The 19,568-nt window shown below is 28.8% G+C and overlaps 1 protein-coding gene across 2 annotated transcripts in view; it reads right to left on the bottom strand.

The window, feature by feature from the left end:
- svp (COUP transcription factor 2) overlaps positions 1-19,568 on the bottom strand; it is a 245,678-nt gene that overhangs the window by 167,033 nt on the left and 59,077 nt on the right. Inside the window, exon 3 of one of the 2 annotated variants that reach the window (XM_075382128.1) lies at positions 18,739-18,816. The exons of the other annotated variant lie outside the window; for it this stretch is intronic. Coding sequence (XP_075238243.1) covers positions 18,739-18,816 — 78 coding nt within the window. The remainder of the gene's footprint in view (positions 1-18,738; positions 18,817-19,568) is intronic. 2 annotated transcript variants of the gene reach the window in all.

The following is a 19,568-nucleotide window of genomic DNA, read 5'->3' as shown; positions in this document are numbered from 1 at the left end:
ATTCAAAACCGTATAAAAGTAACCGCCTTTACTAGAATTTGAACTTTAGAACTCTCGATTTCGAAAATAAAGGTAATCTAGTCTTCACCATTTACGAGTATAATGTTGCGATATGATTTTATATCGGAGAATGTCCTTTCTTCAAAAGAAATACTCAGTTCGAAATTATACTTGTATATTAAGCTATAATTATGATATTAATTTTCAGGTTAGCGCTCTTTGAAGAAAAAATAAAAATAAAAAAACATAGTTAATTATTTTTCGATAAACCGTATCAAGGATAGATTAACTAACTTTAAATAATAAATTACGATATCTTCTAGATTTGTAGATATTAGGTTTTTAATATTATTAATGTTGTGTTCCTCAGATTAATTGTTCGTTTTATATGCGACTGTTTTATTGAATGTGATTGCTTCTAAAAAAATAAAAGAGTTTTAAGAGAAAATTCAATTTTTGAAAATTATTTAAATCGGATAATAAATATTTATATAACCTTGAACTTTAGAAGATACAAAGATAAAGGCTGTTTTTTATAGTAATAAATACTCAACAATTTGAATTAATTTATCTTAGCGGCTAGGTTCCTGACTTTTGTTAGTTGAAATAATATCCCCGAATTTGATTTTTGATACTTGACTTAAATTACGAGGCAAACAAACACGATTGATAATTAGATAAAATTATCTGTAAGAAAAACCTTTGTTCATTTCTAAACTAGTTATCTATGTTTAAAAGAAAAGTATATTGATATTAATAAATAAACAAAGGTTTAACATTTTAAAGAAAGAATGTTAAGGTAATTTTTTTTACACAATTTTCATAATAAAAGAACTTTATTCGTTTGAAAATCTGAATCGGAGATTATATTAAAACTAACATAAATAAACGAATGAAGTAATTTTAAATAAATTATTATTTAAAATAAAAATGTAAACCTGTCTTATTTAATTAATATTTTTAAACTCAGAAAAAAATAACACGTTGTTTAATGGAAAATAACCTTGGAAATCCTTATAAACTGTAAAAAAGCAAGCGATTATCGTAGTTTGTTTTTAACTTTATCTCAAAAATAAACTTCTGACCGTCGCACACTTCTGTGCAGACTAATCATTGAATCTGAAAATTATAAATGTATTTTATTCCTTAATCGTTTGTAAGACCTATACCGTCGATTTCAAGGTTGAAAAATTTCTTAAAGTTATTTTACTTTTATTTGAGTTTATCTCGTATGCACTGCGTCCCGCATTTAAGTATCCTCATCATTTTTTAACGTGTAGAGCACAGGAATCGCGGAGCGTCGCCGATGTTATAAGATTTACGACTATGAAACGAGCGCACCATGAAAAATATCTCGACTCGTAAATGTACGCTGATGAAAAATTATCTTCGACACCCGTGAGTGTCTCCTGTTTCTATTAGTAAGTACGGCAGTGTTTTCTGTTCAGCCGTACTCGTTCATCGTGTATATGTGTGTGTGGTGTATGTTATGCTGACCTCGTACCCCAAGGCGAGTGAAAGGTTGACCTTAAGTGTGTTGTATAGGAATGACGTCACTAATACCTATACTGGAAGCGAACTGGCCGGGTGCGCATTCGACACCGACCGCGAGCACGTACGCAGAAGCGTTTTCCAAATATCGTTCAATGATTTTTAATTTTCGTAATCTCCTTCACTTTTATTCAATAAAAATTGTAACTAGGTGATCGAAGAACGATAAGATTTTACACATGTGTTCGCAGGATATGAATCGCTTACATTTAAATCTTACGAGATAGTTTTTTCTGATTAATTTTACGTTAAACAATCTCCTAACGGAGTCAGATTGAAATTTTTTTCAATTGTTCCATAATATTTAAAGTTTTCATATCGTATAAAAATAAATTTTTATAACTATGAAAATAAGTTAATTTAGGCTATAAGGCATACATTATTCGTTTCGCAACCTAAAGAAAACGAATCGGTTATTTCCGCAGATATTTCAAAGAGTTACTCGACGATACTTCCATACAGAATACCGAGTACAACCCTATTTATATCATACGACACAGTTTAAAAAACTATTCTACTTCTGCCGTTTATTCCATTTGATTCACTGGTGATGTGATCGAGTATGGTGTTTCGATTCGATCCAGATATTTAAAGTAAACTCCGTTGTTTATTCTCATTAACGGTGTTGTGCATCGTCTGTCGTGATCGGTCGACATTGTAAAGAGACCCTAAAAAACTATAATTAATGGGTTTTAAAACTCCATATAACATTAAATTCATTTTCATTAAATCGTCTTTGCAGAAATGTAAGGGCCCTTAGGATTTACTGGTGTAAAGTAAAAAAATCTAGAAATTAGTCTTGGTCCTAGTTGTAATTTTATTATCAATTTTTTCTTCGAAGGCAATTTTAAAATAATTAAAATCATTAGATTTGTAGGGTTAATTATCGATTTACACTGCCGTATTCATTTTACATATATATTTATCTTATAATAAAATCACTAGTAATACTAGTTCATAGTTATTAAACTCATAACTTTAATACGTAACTTTAAGCCGAGGAATCCGGCGAATGATCGTATAAAAGTAGAACAAACAGTAGTTATATGGATACATATTTTGCAATAAAAAATTAGTAAATAAAATAAGGAAAAAAAGAAGCCATGTAAAAGCGCTGTTTGCATCGACACCTGATAATCATTCATTGTTATATTTTTCATTTTATAAAATATAATCTAATGAAATAACTTCACCGTATCTAAACATAAGCTGATTAACATATATACTTCTAAGAAATGAAAAAAAATTATCAAATCCACTTTTACATAATTCATATGTATCTTTATAAAGAAGAAAAACAGCCTTTTATTTTTCGTAGAACCGGTTACGAATAAACTAAATAGATCGATATAAAAGGTAAGTAGATGATAATCACTTATTTTCTGATGTTCACTTCCTTTCCCGATTTCAATAATTAGACATTAATAAAACAAATGTTTTTTTTTCTATTTAACTTAAAAATTAAACTAAGCGTTTTCCCTTGAAATTGTGAATTTTTTATTATTTAACCACTGATACAAAAAAAAACATGTTTATTAATTCTAAGTTACGGCAAATAATAGAGTATATTATTAAAAATAATCAAAAAGTAATAAAAATAAAAAATTACTGTAATTATTGTAAACTTAAAAAAAAATTTTAAAATCCAAAATAATTATTTTTTATATTTTTGAACTCGGCACAAAACGATTACATTTTTTTCTGTTGGGTTTACATTATGATGATTTTACAGGGGAAAACTAAATGTCGAAGAAATGAATGCTTAGTTTTGAATTTAGATTTTTTGGTTAGTTTAACATTTAATATTTTCGTAAAAAAGAGATGTAGCTGAACTGAAGTGTTTTATTATTTCAACTTATCTTTTTTCTTGATGTCAAGCCATGCTGAAAATCGTACCGATTACCATCGGTGAAAGGTTCATTGAGGGTATCGGTCCGTTTCGTTACCGATTGAACTATTTCAGTAAACTTATGGGGGAGTTCAGGGATCATTTTTAAAAACTTCAAAAACTAACTCTTATAACGTACTCTCATAACTCTCTTAACGTACAAAACAAAAAAGTATCTAATAAAACTATTTACTGGTATATTATCAAAAATTGTCTTTCATTGATGACAACCCAAAAGAGGTGCCACATAAAAATTAAAAAAAATAGGCTACTTCTTTTTGTACTGTTAGTCAGTGTAATAGCCCGGCTTGCTGGCTTTTGGAGCAGCTGATCTCGAATCCCGGGAAAATATTTGATCCCTGGCTAGGATCCCTGCATTTTTCATCCGTCTCATTTTTTTCGTTAAACTACACGGAGAAGCTTCTCCATTACGAGAGATTGTTATAATGAAATGGAAATAAATTAGGTAGACGTCTAATTACCTATTTATTAGATAGAAACTTACCACCTACCAATATGTATATTAATTTGGTTGACTTTATTTTAATCGAAAAGAAAATAATTTAATAGATAAATGGTGAAAATAGCTTTGTAAAAAAGAAAACTATTAATTTATTTTTTCGATAGCACTTATTTTTTTTTTTATTTAGGTATTTTATTATTTTTATTTCCTTGTACAAAGTAAAGGAAGTATTGTGATGGCGAAAAATTTCGGTTTTCAGATTTCAACAGAAATATCCATTTTGACCATCCCTGAATCCATTTTGATTAGTGTAGGCGTGACGATTGTACGTACGTATGTATGTATGTATGTACGTACGTATCTCGCATAACTCAAAAAACGATTATCCGTAAGATGTTGAGATTTTTGATTTAGGACTGTTGTAAAAACTACTTGTGCACTTCCCCTTTTGATTGCAATCGACTGAACCAAAAGTGCCCAAAATCCAAAAAAATTAGATTTCAGATCCAATACAATTATACCGATGCAGTAATAAGCCCTCAGAGCTTTTCAACGATGTATCATAAGTGGTAGTTATTTTCATTGATTCCAGAGTTATAGCCAAATGAAATGTTAATTAATGAAATATTTGGATCTTATAAGGGGAAGGCACATCGGTTCGAATCATACTTCATCTCCTTTTTTTAAATTTAAATATATTGATTTATTAATAATTAACCTCCGATTGTAAAAATAAAAGTAAAACAAATAATAATAATTGCAATAAATATATATATATATAATATATGAAAAAATATCAGAAGTTATTAATGAAATAAAATTTTAAGTACTCTTTATTTAACAAAAGAAATGTATATATGTAATTTAATAGGCCTACAAGTAGGTCAAGTGGTGTTCACATCAGATTTGGTGAACATCTGCTTATTCGATTTTGTTGATGGTTACACCATAATAAGGCACTTTCCCCCGTTCACACTTTCCCCCGTTCAGCCCTTCGGGGCCTCGGGAATTTCAAGGTTAACGGTATGTAACTTCGGTTACTACCAATTCTTGGAAAGTGCAGGCCAAAGAAGAATGAAGAGGTCTTCGGAAGAAGAAGATGGAGAAGAAGAAGAAGGAAGACCCACTACTCGTCTCAACATCACGGACTGGAGTCCGGAACAGAGCCCAGCAGAGATGCGTCCTGAAGGGCAGCCATAGCAGAAGCGGATGAAGAGCTTCTACATATCCCTTCCTCTAAAACTTAAAACTTACAATATAAATTAACACAAATCAGCAATGGCGACTCCTCCGGAAAAGGGGACGCATTGCTCCCTCCATAAAGTTAGTGCCCCGTTGTGGCGTATTCCTGCTAGCCTATGAAGCGTTAGCACCGAAAGGACTTCAGTAGACGGTCTGAAGGGGAATTACGTCGGGAGGACAGGCTTCATAAGTCTAGCCTTCCGCGGTCAGCCCATAAAATGGGTTCGATAACGCTGGTTCAACAACGGATTGGAATGCAACTAAATCCGTCTCAAAATCACTAAATAATAAACAAAACTTAAAAAAAATTAGACCCGCCATTTAAAATAACCCTTTTAAAAAACAAGCCCGATTAGAATCATCCAGCAGCAAGGGACTCTGTCCAGGTTCTGCGATAAGTATGGAGAAATAAACTCCCGCTAACTTTGCATTCCACACCATAATAACTTTAAAAAAACATAGTATTAGATAGATATAAGACACATTTATTTAAAGAGTAATAAAGTGACTTTTACTCTACCCTAATATTTCAGGTAATATTGTTGAATTAATAATTGTATAAATATTTAATGTTAAAAAAACTAATATTTTAGCAATTGTGTAACTGTCCACTTATTAAAGAACTGGAGCATCGTATCTCATCTCACTTTCAAATGAAATAAGTTTAAAAGAAGTGCAGCAAAAATGTGATATGTAATTTAATAGGCGTACAAGGAAGTCTTGTGGTGTCTACATCAGATTTTTTGTGTTGGGGATTCTTGAAATTATGTACTCGAGAATTTTATTTTAGCATAATGAAGACATCCACGTTTTTTAACAGCCGTTTGAAGATTCATGATAACATATACACTTCTATAGGGGACTGAACTTGGAAACTTCAATATATCCAGTGAAACGTTCTGACTGAGCTACAAATACGATTAAATAAGATAATTTAATTTATACAATATTAGTTTATTAATACAGTTTGAAGGTTATAACTGTTAATCGTTGCTAGCATATTGAAGTCAACTGGTATATTCTAGTTTAGGTACATTACACGGAATTTTCTAGACTCCGCGCTATGCCTTTGCTTATAAATAAACATTCAAAGACACTGATTAGAGATATTTAAGTATATGTGGTTCGTAAATCGCGTTATTTTGAATAATCACTAGCCAAAGTAATTCACTAAAATTGTCATACTTATGTTATAAAATTTACTTTGTAACTATTTTCATAAACGTAAAAATTCCATTACTTCAGGCGATATAATCATATACCATTTAAAAATAACTTTGTGATGATTTTTATCAAGTACGGGAAGAGTTCCGAAGAAAAAAATTAGTATGAATTATTTTTACCCGTTACAAAATGAAATGATCTTACAAAATTAAACAAGAAAAACTTACTAATAAATATTAAAATAGTAGAACTGCAAGATTTTAGAAAGATACGGATAATTTAGACCGTATTTTTACTTTTCATTTATGTATACGTTTCTATAATTAAGAAAGTGAAAAGGCAGATACACTCAATAAATGAAATGCGAACATTTTTGTGTGTATGTGTAAATCCTTAAATTAAAATTAATTTAAAAAATCAACAGAAAAATTACTATTCAAATAGGACATTAAAATTTTATGATCTATTCATTTCAGTTTCGTTACGATTCGAATAGCAGCTCAACAGTAATAAAAAGTTACTTAGCACAAATTTAGCTTTTTTAAGAAAAGTAATAATAATTATTATTTTATTAAAACGATCTTGTTCATTATAATAAAGGTAATTTTACAAATATTTAAATTCAATGTTGATCGTTTGCAAGATAAACTGAAATAGATTAGTTAACGTCGATTTGATTAAAAGATATACAAAAACAAAAAAGTAATGAAAATTTAAAACGTATGTCTCCTTAGTTGTTAAACACTATTTTTAAATCACTGAGTTTGGATAATGTAAAAACGAGCTTTAATATATTTAAAATAGTAGGATATATTATATAAAGTTAAATAAAAAATTCAAAAGTTAAATTTCTTTTTACACTCACTGCGTTAGTCGGGAGAGGTTTAGCAAAATTTTAAAAGTCGTTTGTACTTCTTGATGTCAACGCAATAGAGGGAAATTTTTAACGCGAATATAATTTAATACCAGACCGGGATTCGAAACAGGATTCTTTCGGATGAAAGACGGAGATACTATTACTCAGCTTGACTGTGAATTTGTGCGTGTTGAGAAATGACATCTTAATCGATAAAAGTGACAAATATGAAAAATGAAATTAAAAATTTTTTCGTTACTTTGATGATAATAGTAGCAGCTCTAGAGTGCATGAAAGTTCAGTCTACATAATAGTTATTTTGACTACGTTACTAAAATAAATTTATTTTAATATTCGTATTAAAACGGGTAAAAACGTGAAATTTATTTTATTTAAATTATCAGTACTTTCATCAATTAATAGTTTTCAAGGATTCAAACGAAACATAAACGTTACAAAAAGCTGTAATAAAAATAATTAAAACTGGGAGAATAATTAAAACGCCATTAGTCATCCGATTACACAGGTTTTGACGGTACCGACAGAATGTATCATTTGGCTTACAGACGTAATTTTGTACCGTACGGATACGTTAAAGTATTATAGAAAAAAAATATCGAAAAATTTTGTTATTTAACCGATATGTAAAATTTATATAAATATATTTTCTATTAATTAATAATGGCTATGTCAACAGTTTACTGGTTTTTCACTACCACACTAATAGTCTATGTCAACTGTCAGAAAGTTTTCATAAATTGTTTAAATAAATTCTTTCGTATTAAATAAACACCTCCAATAAAATTACAGAAACTGTCGCAGTGTGGCAGATTTTCGGTTTTAGTTTACCTTAAAAAGTATAAAAAAACTCCATTTTTTTGTCTCTAATTCCGGTTTCTACGAACCGATTTGCTTGATAATCAATGGGACTCTGTTCCAAATTGGTTTACATCACTCAAACAAATTTCATCAAAATCGGTTAACAGTTGCGACCGGTAGAGTTGATGAAAAAATCTTATACATACATATGTAAATAAACATAACTGAGCAGAGTAGCGATTTTCAAATTCTTTGAAAATCCGCTAAAAATTCACTGATAACGAGTAAAGATAAACAATAAAAAAATTTTAAATTATAAATAAAAATTAAATCGAGGTCCATCTCCTATAAAGTACAATTTTAACTTCAAAGGAATTTAAAAGACTTATGTAGAACAACGGGGTTATATTACAATGTTACACATATTGCAAATTGAACATTACATAATATTACGCTCATTACGAATTCAACCAGTAAGCTGTTGTACAAAAATTGATTACATTTCGGTAGTGCCTTTCAAAATAATTTAGTGTTATTTCAAAATTTGTCAAACTTTGTGTAGATTCAAAATTCATCTTCTCATCCTCATTAAAAGAAAATATATTAAGTATTTATAATCGAGGGTAGATCCATAATTTTCTTTTTATTTTTTAACCTCCGGGATAGGTATTAGGATTAGATAAATGACAATTTTTGTAGCGTGTAAAAATACCATGCCTGACCGGGATTTGAACCCGGGACCTCCGGTATCTCATCCTCTGAAGTAATACCTATCCCGGAGGTTAACAAAAAAGTCCATCGTTATTAAAAGTATAATCAGCTACATCCAAATGCACTTGTGACTAAAAACTACTATTATGAAAAGAGAAATAACAATTATAGCAGGGTAAAATTAGAAGTAATTAAAACTTACAAAATATTCTGAAAAGTTACTTACACATAAATACATATTTAACTATATTTTAAAGAAATACATGCACATGCTAAATGAACTAAAATTACATTCATGTAAAGGAGTATAAATCTGTGCGAATGTTGTTTGTAAAGAGACGTTTCTTTTTATCTAAACGAAACGGATTTTAACTGTATAATAATACCCGCAAAAATATCGATAAAATTTGCAATATGTTTCAAATTATTACTTATTAGTATGACATAAATATATACTCTTATCAATAAACAATAAATAATATTAATTATAAGTAATAATTAAAAAATACAAAAAAATTTGTAACACATTTGTTTTTCAAAAATCATGTGTAACGCATTTTTTCAAAAGTAAAAAGGTTCTCGATTTTATCGGAACGTGTTTTTTTCGTCTTATTCACGTCTAAATAACCGATTTCAATGATTATTTTCTTATTCAAAGCAAAACTTACTTCAGTGGTCCCGTAATAACTCTCTTCCGATCGATATCAGCTAAGAATGTTTTAAACAAGAAACTACACGGCCCGCGTACGATTTTAAGTAAATATTTACACAATATTTCATACTTCTGCTAAGATTATCATAACTGATTTGTGTGTCATTTTCTGCCCTTCATAGCATTGTCACTGGGTCATAGACGACGCGTTTCGGAGTACCTCCATTCTCAAAACTAGTTTTAGCACTAGGACAGAAAATAACACTCAAATCGATTTTAAGTAAATTTATATTTGTTAAATACCATTTATTAGCCGCCGCCTTCTACTGAAATGTTAGCGTACTTATCAACTATGTGATACATCATTATGATATTCAAAGTACTTTCTAGCGAAACTTAATAGAATTTATTCGGCATATATGGCAAAAAAAATTAATGTATTTTTCAGTATTCCAGACAATCTTTCATAATTCAATAAAATAGTTCTTTGCTCTTTATTCTGCATTTAAATATTTAAAAAAACCTTTTTATCAAGAAAAACGTTTTCTTTTTTCGGCGGTTTTTGTTTTGTTGTAAGCCTATCCTATCTAAAATAGAAATAAAAGTGTTAACGTTCTTATGAAATAAATTTCCTTAATCCTGACCAGTCATGATATCTTTCACAACTTGCGCAAGTTCACCTCATCCTCACTGTAGGGAAGTAAATGATTATAACCGGGGGCATCATCTATTATTGTAATAAAACAGCTTAAAAATAATAAATAAATAATGTTTATTAATGTATTATTATTATTCATTTATACAATACTCAGCTGTTGTTTTTAATTTCGTCTGTTTTTAAGTAGCAACTAAATTAAAAACTTAGCTAAATTTGATTTTTTTTGTTCGATTTCAAAGATTCGAAACTTATTGAATAATTTTTTTTATAGATGATTAGTTTATCACAAAAGTTCTACGCTCGTGCGTAAGAGTATGTTGTGTAAATACTTAATATTTTTATTTTGTTTTACATTTTATTGGAGTTTATGAAGTCTTATTAAAAAATAATAGTAATAATGACTGTACCGAAAAATGATTACTAAAAAAAGTGTCCGTCACTTTTTACTGTCAAATTCCTTAGTCGATTTTTAAGAGAGTAAAGGGTACAAAAAAGCAGTCTCATTTTCTAGATCGTTTCTTTATTCTGGTTACGGGTTTTTAATAAAAAGGACAACACGATCGAGTTTTAACCCTTCTTTCATTATAATTAATATTTTATTATTGGAACTAGTATCGTTAAACGGGTTCTTTACCGTATATGATAAACGTAGTGATTTTTGTATAGGTATATGAGCCGGAGTCTTGATTTGTGTAGTGGTTTCCCATAGGTGTCCAGTTTGTAAAAACTCGTTTCATTGTTTCACGCTGATACACCTCCCCCTTTCCCTTCAAATCCATTGCCGGCCGGTCGAGCCCGCTCTTTCTCTTTCAAATACATGTAAGTTACACACCTCCTTATTTTCTTCATCGAAAAAGTGAACCGCATGGGAGATTTAACTGGTTAGTTTGTTACGGTGTTGTAAAGTAATTTCCTTACTAAACACTTAAAGGAGGCCTGTTCGGCTAGTCGTTGTACGAGTGACCGGGATGCGTTCTCTCACGTCCCTTATTTCTCTCGGTCTGTCTATGAATATCGTTTCACGATGCGGTCGGGATTACAGCGCGAGTATAATCATCTAAAGTAAAACGAAAATAATTAAAATACAACACAACGCTGAACCGAATCCTACGTCAGTATTATTATTTGTAACAGTCTGCAAATAATAATAAATCGTTCCCGTTATTTGTAAACCGGGGTGGACAAAAATAGTTTATAACTCGGTAAGAAGATTGCTTATTCTTTTTTCAACCACCTTAAGGATTCTCTAAACTAATTTCTGTTGACATAATTTATCTTCTTTTTCCAAGGCAACCGGTCTGTTCTACGTCTCTGATATATTAGTCGTAGCACCACCAGTCTTCTAATTCTACACCACTACTACTCTTAACAGTCACTCGAACGTTTACTACAATTGATCACGAACGTATAAACTTATAAATATAGTTAATTCAAATAACAAAATATAACGGTTTAGCACAGCCGGTTTTAAAAAACTCTTTTGTACTACCAGTTACTGATTTCAATTTAGGAGATCAGGGGAAGTGTGAAACGTCCAGTATAGGAAAATAATGACGCTAGAAATAACTAGGACTAGTGTCCGGTCTAGTCTGCGATCTACAGAAGGGGACGCTTTAAGAAACTGGATTTACCCTTCTTATTGAATTTTAAGACCTATGAGAAAATACAACATCAGTTTATTAAATAAAATACGTGTTCTAATACCAACAGCTTGATGTTAATCGTGAGAATTAATAATAATTTTATTTATCCGTGGAATTAAGCCAAAAAAGAAAAAATTAGTAATGAGAATTACTAGTTAATAAATAAACCTACTTTTGATGTAAAAATGTAATTTGCCAGCATTTAAAAAAATATATAAAGAAAAGTGTCCCAAGAACAAAATATACATAGATAAAAGTTTTTATGAACTAGAAGATTATTTTAGGATGGTAAACTGTAACAGAACTGCGGTTTTTATCTCAAAATCAGTTTATTTTCATAGCATAATCAAAGAGTATTTTATATCTATGAAACAAATAACTTCCGGTTTTTCACAGAATTTCCTATTTTGTAATATTTTTGAAATGTTGTATTATTGTTAGAATATTCATTAAAAAAGTGGTTTAATTTCAATTTAAAAATTAGATATACATATCAAAATTCTGTAATTTTTTCTGTCGGTCTAATTACAGAAACCATCGTACATTAAATCTCAATAATATTATAAAAACGAAAAACGTATGTTTATATTTTTTTAATGAAATATAGTTGGATTAGGATTTGGCTCTGTTTCAGACTTAGGCTGTACAGCATTTAAAAAAGTATGCCATCAGATGTCGCCACCAAATTAAGTCAGAGCGGATGTTTACGATTTTCTTTCTATGTAATTTTGGCGAACTATTAAAAAGAAAATAATGCAATTTTAATAAAACTAAAAATTCTATATTTTTCCACTTAATGATGTTTTGTAAACGGTACAGATTACTTATAGACTTGCAATACTGACCGCCTTCGAAATAATGTTAACAAGTTTGTAGAAAGAATTAGAATTTATTTTGAAATAAGTGAAAATTTATTTAATTTCTTGAGGTGGGATTCTTATATCGATAAGGGCTTTACGAATTGTAAACAATAATTTTAACATTTTCTCAATTCTCCTCAACATGCTGTATATATATATATATATATCCAGTATCACTTAACGGATTGTGAACATAATATTATATAGCAAATATAAAATACTAAAAGTTTTAATAATTTTGTACAATCAATATCTTCTTTCATATTCGTTTACTTCATACTTTTTATTTTAAAATTATACGTGTTTCTTTGTTGCTTTTTTCATTACCGATTTAAAAATATTTTAAAGCGTTACAACAAAATTAATTTCCGTTTATTTCGAACTACGTGTTTCTATTCATCATTTGATTAACGAATGAAATGATCTTAAAATTTATATTAATAATGTTTGTTTATATTAATACGATTGTTAAATTGAATGATACAGCTAAATTTATCGTAACTATTTGAACGAAGGAACCGTATAATAAATAATACGAGTATAAGTATCTTTTAATGTTCTTTTATTTATAACCGATCCTATCTGAGGAGTTTCAATCAGTTTTGGTCGCTCAATCACTCTCACAATCGAGATACATGCGACACATTTTTCATAAAAATCGGGAAAGCCATTCTGGATCCCATAAACATGCATGTGATAAACGTAAACAAGTTTGTCACAAACATTTCTCTATTTCACTAATCGAATAAAATACGGTACACTGTTAGATTATCGGAGTCTTATTCTATCGGATTCCGTCTGTGGTAGGCTGTTATATAGGTCGTACTGAATTACTGTAGTCTATAGAATAAATGTATTTACAGATATAAAAATTAACTGTTCGTCTCTTAACTATGTGTCAGTTAGATCGTTCCTCCTTGCATGCGATTCACGTTTAAAAGGCGTGAGAAACCTACTGAAAAAAATTGTTATGACGTTAAACGTTAATTTTGCTACGTTTAATAAGAAAATCCTATGAATTTCATTTTATAGCGAACGACTGAGTTTGCGACAGGCATAAATATAATTTTTTTAAACATTAAAGCGAGGACAATCGAACTCATTTTATTGAAAAGTTCATAAATCTTTCCAAGAAAAATCCCGTTTACAAATGTTTCTTTTATATTTATCGCCCTCCGATATGTTTTCTATCTGTTTATTTCAAACTTAGATTACGAATAACATCCTTAATTACATGTTTACTACAGAACGCATTAAAATTGTAAGTGTGTATTTAATCATAAAAAAGTATTTCATAACAACTCTAGGCAATATTACTTTATTAGTTAAAAAAACCTACAGATGGTACTTTTTCAGAATTATCATTGTCTTTTTTTATAATTATAAATATGTATATCATACTACGACGAACAATAGAGTTTATTATAACCTTCAAACATTTCATTATATAGGCTGTAAGAGAAATAAATAACGTTATAAATAAATAATTTTAATTAAATATATACAATAACTTTATGTATTTCTTATATACGTTCAGCATTTTTAATGGCTTCTCAGCAGGATTTTTATCATTTAATTGGGTCCAAAGTTGATGTAATGTTATCATCAATTGACACATATTAACACGGGTGACTTGTGATGTTGATACAGAAATTTTTTATCTGTTAAAAAACAATGCTGTAATTAAAACACAGGCCAAACATAACTATGAAATTTTCTATACAGTTTAATTTTAATATTTATTACTACAATAGTCTATACTAATTTTTGTAGAAATGAGAATTATAAAATTACTGGTAAATATCAAGAAATACTAAAACGAAAACAATATAGCGGATTTTACAAGTTCTTCTTTAGTTATTTTTTATCATATAAACTATTAAGTTAAATGCGAGTACAATAATTAGATTACAAAAGATATTTAATTTCAACTCGCAGTAATTTTGAGAGTAAAAATATGAAAGTGAACATTGATTTAGCCATACGTATACGACTAAAAAACAAATACACACACAAAACATGCGATTCAGGATTTTAAAGAATTTACTGCTTCAGCTGATTCTTGGAAAAAGAAAAGTACTGAGGGGTAAAAAAGCAAATGAAAGAAACTAAATATTTCGGTAAGAATACAGGAAATAGATGATGGAATACATATTTAAAATGATTTAATGCAAAGAATAGCGGGTAAAGACATAAATGATGATATGTTTAAATACGCCTGTCATCTCCAACAGCCCAGTTAATGTAGATACATTCAAATAAAGATGAAGTACAGGAAGTGGAAGAGGAGAATACATTCTTTAATCACTAGACTGTAATAAGATTATAATTATAATAAATATAATGAAATAATATATATATATATATATATATATATATATATATATAAAATTAACTATATTAAATATTAAACCAAATGTTCATTATTAAAAGCTAGTGAAAGTTCCACAACCTCGAATCAACAAAAAAATTATTTACTCGTACACTTGAAAAAATATACGTTATTATCGCTGTAACAATGGTTTATCAAAGCAAACGGTTTTAAGAGAAACTTCTTCGTAAAGATCAGTAACTTCGTAAAGACGAAAAATCCCACAGTTTACTATTTTTATGTAATTCGCAAAATTAAAAATTAGCAACAGAACCTGTATTTTTGTTGAATTTAAAAATAGCTAATATTTTTCTTAAAATTTTATTAAATTGTAGCTTTTATTTTATTTTTTTGAAAAAAAATGGATTTTTTACTTTTGTAAAATTGTTGTTTAAAACCAAACAAAAAACCTGCTACTTTGAAAAAAAATTCAAACATTAACGTGCAAATTAATTATTAACGGAAATAATGTTTGGTTAAAAGACGAACCGAATTTAAAAAAAAAAAAAAATTAAATGAAAATACAAAGCCAACTACAAATTTTTAATTGTGAATACAAACACTTAAAATCATTTATGAACCTTTTGTTCGATTCAGATTATTACACATTATTTCCATACATTATTGCGTAGATTGAATTGTTATTTAAAAGAAAGCAAACATTACTGACCGCTCCTAAATTTTGTTAAATTAAGAATTCCATCAATATAATCATTATAAGAAAAGGAGTATAATTAATAACCAATATAATTTTTTTACATTAAAATTTAATTCTACTTACAGATCTACTGCAATTTAAAAATTGTTCTTACTATGCTAAACCACAAGTTGTAGAATTTTTTTTTAATTCTCTTGCTCTTCTCAATGCAACCGTAAATTCGTACATATCTGATGGAGAAAAACTGTATCAGCGATTTGATATCGCTGATAAAATTATGTTTCCTTTTCGAACAGCTTTAAGTTACCAGATTTTTCTAAGGCTTACGTAAAAAGAGTATTTCAAAAGTAAAATATGAAAAGCTTCATAAAAGAATGCTAAAAAAATAAATAAGAGTTATTTTCAAAAGCTGAATGACAATTTACCGAAATTTTATATTTAAAGGATTTAATCCACGACAATAACATTTACTAATATTTAAATTCTTACAAAATTTAATTTAATAGATCCAGCAAATCAATATTATTTTTCTTATGAGAAAATCGAGTTAAGTTTTTTATTTCGAACATAGCTTGGGTATGTTTAAAAATCTTCAAATTAAATCTAATTATGTAGTTGTAGATAAAATAGAGAAATAAATTTGAATTCCCGTAAATAAGACTGTAAACGCAAAAAAAAGAAGAATATTATTGAATATAAATTAAAAAACCGATCGTATTGTTGACCTTTCATAACATTTGTTTAGAGCTTAAAAATTTAACCCCTCCACAGTGATAAAAATAATTTTACTCTTATTTCCTTACGTTAAATTGAAAAAATATTCCAATTAATATTAACTGTTGATTCCGGATATAAACAAATAGATTCCTCACAGATATAAAAAGCGATTGGCCGAAGGAATAGACAACGTTTCTTGCCATGTACACTGTGTAAAAATTGATTTAAAAAAAAAAATCATAAAATATCTGCTCTCCAAAACTTACTTAAATATCTCATTTATAACTCTGTATACGAACAAGGCATCAGAGACCCATATATTTTACAATTATAAAATTGGAGGTATTTCATCTTCATGAAAAAGTATAGAAATTTATAAAATTAAGTCGGTAACTAAGATTCTGCAGACTCAAATTTATAAGAATAATGCTTCAAAATTTGAAATAATCTGGTTATGAAATTTGTAAGTTATATACAGTCAAAACAAAGTGTTCAGAATCAAATCTCTAAAATAGGTTCTTTTTTTGGAGTTCTAGAAAAAATACTCTTAAATAAAGTATCTGACAATTGATATAACCAAAAAACGTGAAACGCAACAAGTTAAATTTTTGGAACGGATAAACTTTGGAACTTATGACAGCCCATTTTCAAGGTACTGTTTCATCCCTGATTACGCCTAATAAAAAAAATTAAAACCGGAATAATCATGAATGAATTTTTCCGAATTATTACTAGTATTTTCAAAATAATAGGTTTTTACTAGCTAAAATTGTGCAAAATAGAAATCACTTTGACTTACAACACACTTTAGTATATGACGATCTGTATATTTATAAAACTGTGATAGAATTGCTTTTTAATATTAGCCTCCACATACAATTAATTCTATGTAAGATGACCGCAACGGTACCTGAGATACCCTGTGATGAAAAGAGACTCCAGCAGATAGAAGTGTTTGAATACGAAAACACAATTATGTAATCAAATTTTTTGCATTCTTGAACTCAGGACTCAAAAGTCCAGGAATACGTATAAAAATCTAATACGTATTTTTTCCTCCGTCATCACTAAAACAGAGGGAAAGTAAAAGTTCTAAATACATTTCGTTAAGAACAAAAGGTATCGTCGTTTTATATCCCATTAAAACACACAACAATAATAAAATAATTTTAAAAAGTTTTTTATATTTATTGTTATAGATAGATTAATATTTATTGCAATATTAGTAATAAAGCGACAAATAGAGATCAACAAGTTCATTTGAAAATGATATTGAAAATTTTTTGAACAAGTTCAAAAAATATATCAAACATAAAGTTAAGACTCTGTAAACTGGATTACGCATCTGATGTGAATCGGGGCTAAACTAAGTAGAAAAGCAACTCTTTACGAAGAATTTGAAATAAATGAGTGATGTGTTAAACGGTTTTCAGCTCTAAAATATAGCCTTTTTTTATATAAAATTACGTATTTATTATTAAATGGAATTACTACGGACTTTAATAAAGGGATACAACATTTAACAGGTGTATTTTTTTAATGTTTCTATGTTCGCTGATAACTCATTAATAACCATACTGAATTTTTATCTCAACACGGCTATACGGCCACCTTTTCTTTTTTTAAGGACCGTTCCACATCTATAAAACTTTTATTATTTTATTGGGCTGCGTCCCAAAGGGATACCAAAAAATTTTACTTCTACTTTACGTAACGGAAGCAGTTTATCTGAATTTATTTCTGATTTTCTAAAACAATTACGTGCATGATTGTAACTGAATTAAATTAAGAATAACCCGTTTGATAATTAAAATATTTTTTACTCTGTTTTTATTAGACAATCAAATTATTGAAGATCTAAGCACAAAAAACATGCTATTTAAAAATACATATTAAATATCTTTAACACTTAAATTTTTTTTATAAAACTACAGAGTTTGAATTTAAAATAATAAATATTAATTTCTTAATATGTAAATAATGGAAATAATTCTGTATTACAAGAACAACAAAACCCAAAAACTCGCGATTTAAATTAAAATATTTATATTTCTTTTTAATCTACTAGAGGTAACTAAAAATTTACTGTAACGCCAAAATAGCATATTGTCTAAAAAACAGACAGATGAAACTACCCACGCACTCGAATTCGTTTACCGTTAACGCCGTATAAATTATGCCTAGAATTGAACTATAGACCAGTTATAGAAAACCAGATTTTAGAGAACAACAAACTTAACGAATGTACGTAACAACGGTTAAAGGTCAGAAGGTTAATGAATGATAAAACGACAATCGATCGCGGTAAAATATTAATTTAAAATCGATCTACCGCTGAAGTGAAGGGAGTGGTTGTGTGTTGAAGTCTGTGCAAACGGCTGTGCTCACACGTGTACGTGCGTATAACATGCGATCGGTTGACTTATGTTATTGTAGTAGTATTTTACTGGTATTGTTATTTTATTTAACTGTATTTTAATCTTACCTAATATATAAGATCTTTCTCCAGATTGAATATCAATGTGGTCGTTCAAAGATGTTTGGGGGGCTTGCATACGGCACACTGCACAATCGACAAGAAAAATATTGTTTTAATTTATTTCATCTACATAACATACATAATTTAAATCGCGATTTAAAAATATTTTTTTTAAAATTACGAATAAATTAAAAGCCGAATTCTTTGTTAAATGAGTTTTTTAATTCAAACTATAAATTACAGTTTTCTGACCGTCTATTAGTCCTAAATATCTTGCGTCAAAGAAATGGCAGCCAAAGATCATTACTATAAAATTTCGTTGAAAAACTTCTAAGGCAATAATACAATAATGAAGTTCTAACAGCTTCATCTAATAAGTTACATTTATTATTATTATTTATTTTTATATCAAATTCAATGTAATGTTTTTGTTCGTCAGATCGAATAATGCATTCTGAATAAATGACTAAGATTAACTTAAACAACTTATAGCCAATTAAAATTTTCTGTAAAATTAAACGTATTCTAATCTAGGTTAAGAACCAAATTATAGATTACTCTTACGCTATTTACGGGCTAGACCAGCCCGTCACAAATCAGTTGTTTAACAGCTGATTTTCGAATTTGAAGGTTCTACTAAACTTCGAATCCTACTAAAAGCCAGTTTATTTTATACGGATTTGAATACTAGACAGTGAATGATTATGAATACTAGATTATGGCTGTGGTTCAATTAATCACACGTCTCAGGAATGATCGGCCTTAGTCTGTACAAGACACCTCATTTACATGTTATACACATCATCCTTATCTCATTGGTCCGTGGGGGTGTGGGT

The sequence above is a fragment of the Lycorma delicatula genome, chromosome 1 (genome assembly GCF_047948215.1).
Source record: "Lycorma delicatula isolate Av1 chromosome 1, ASM4794821v1, whole genome shotgun sequence".
Lineage (NCBI taxonomy): Eukaryota > Metazoa > Arthropoda > Insecta > Hemiptera > Fulgoridae > Lycorma > Lycorma delicatula.
Note: the sequence above shows the minus strand (reverse complement) of the source record. Positions and strands in the feature narration are given on the sequence as shown.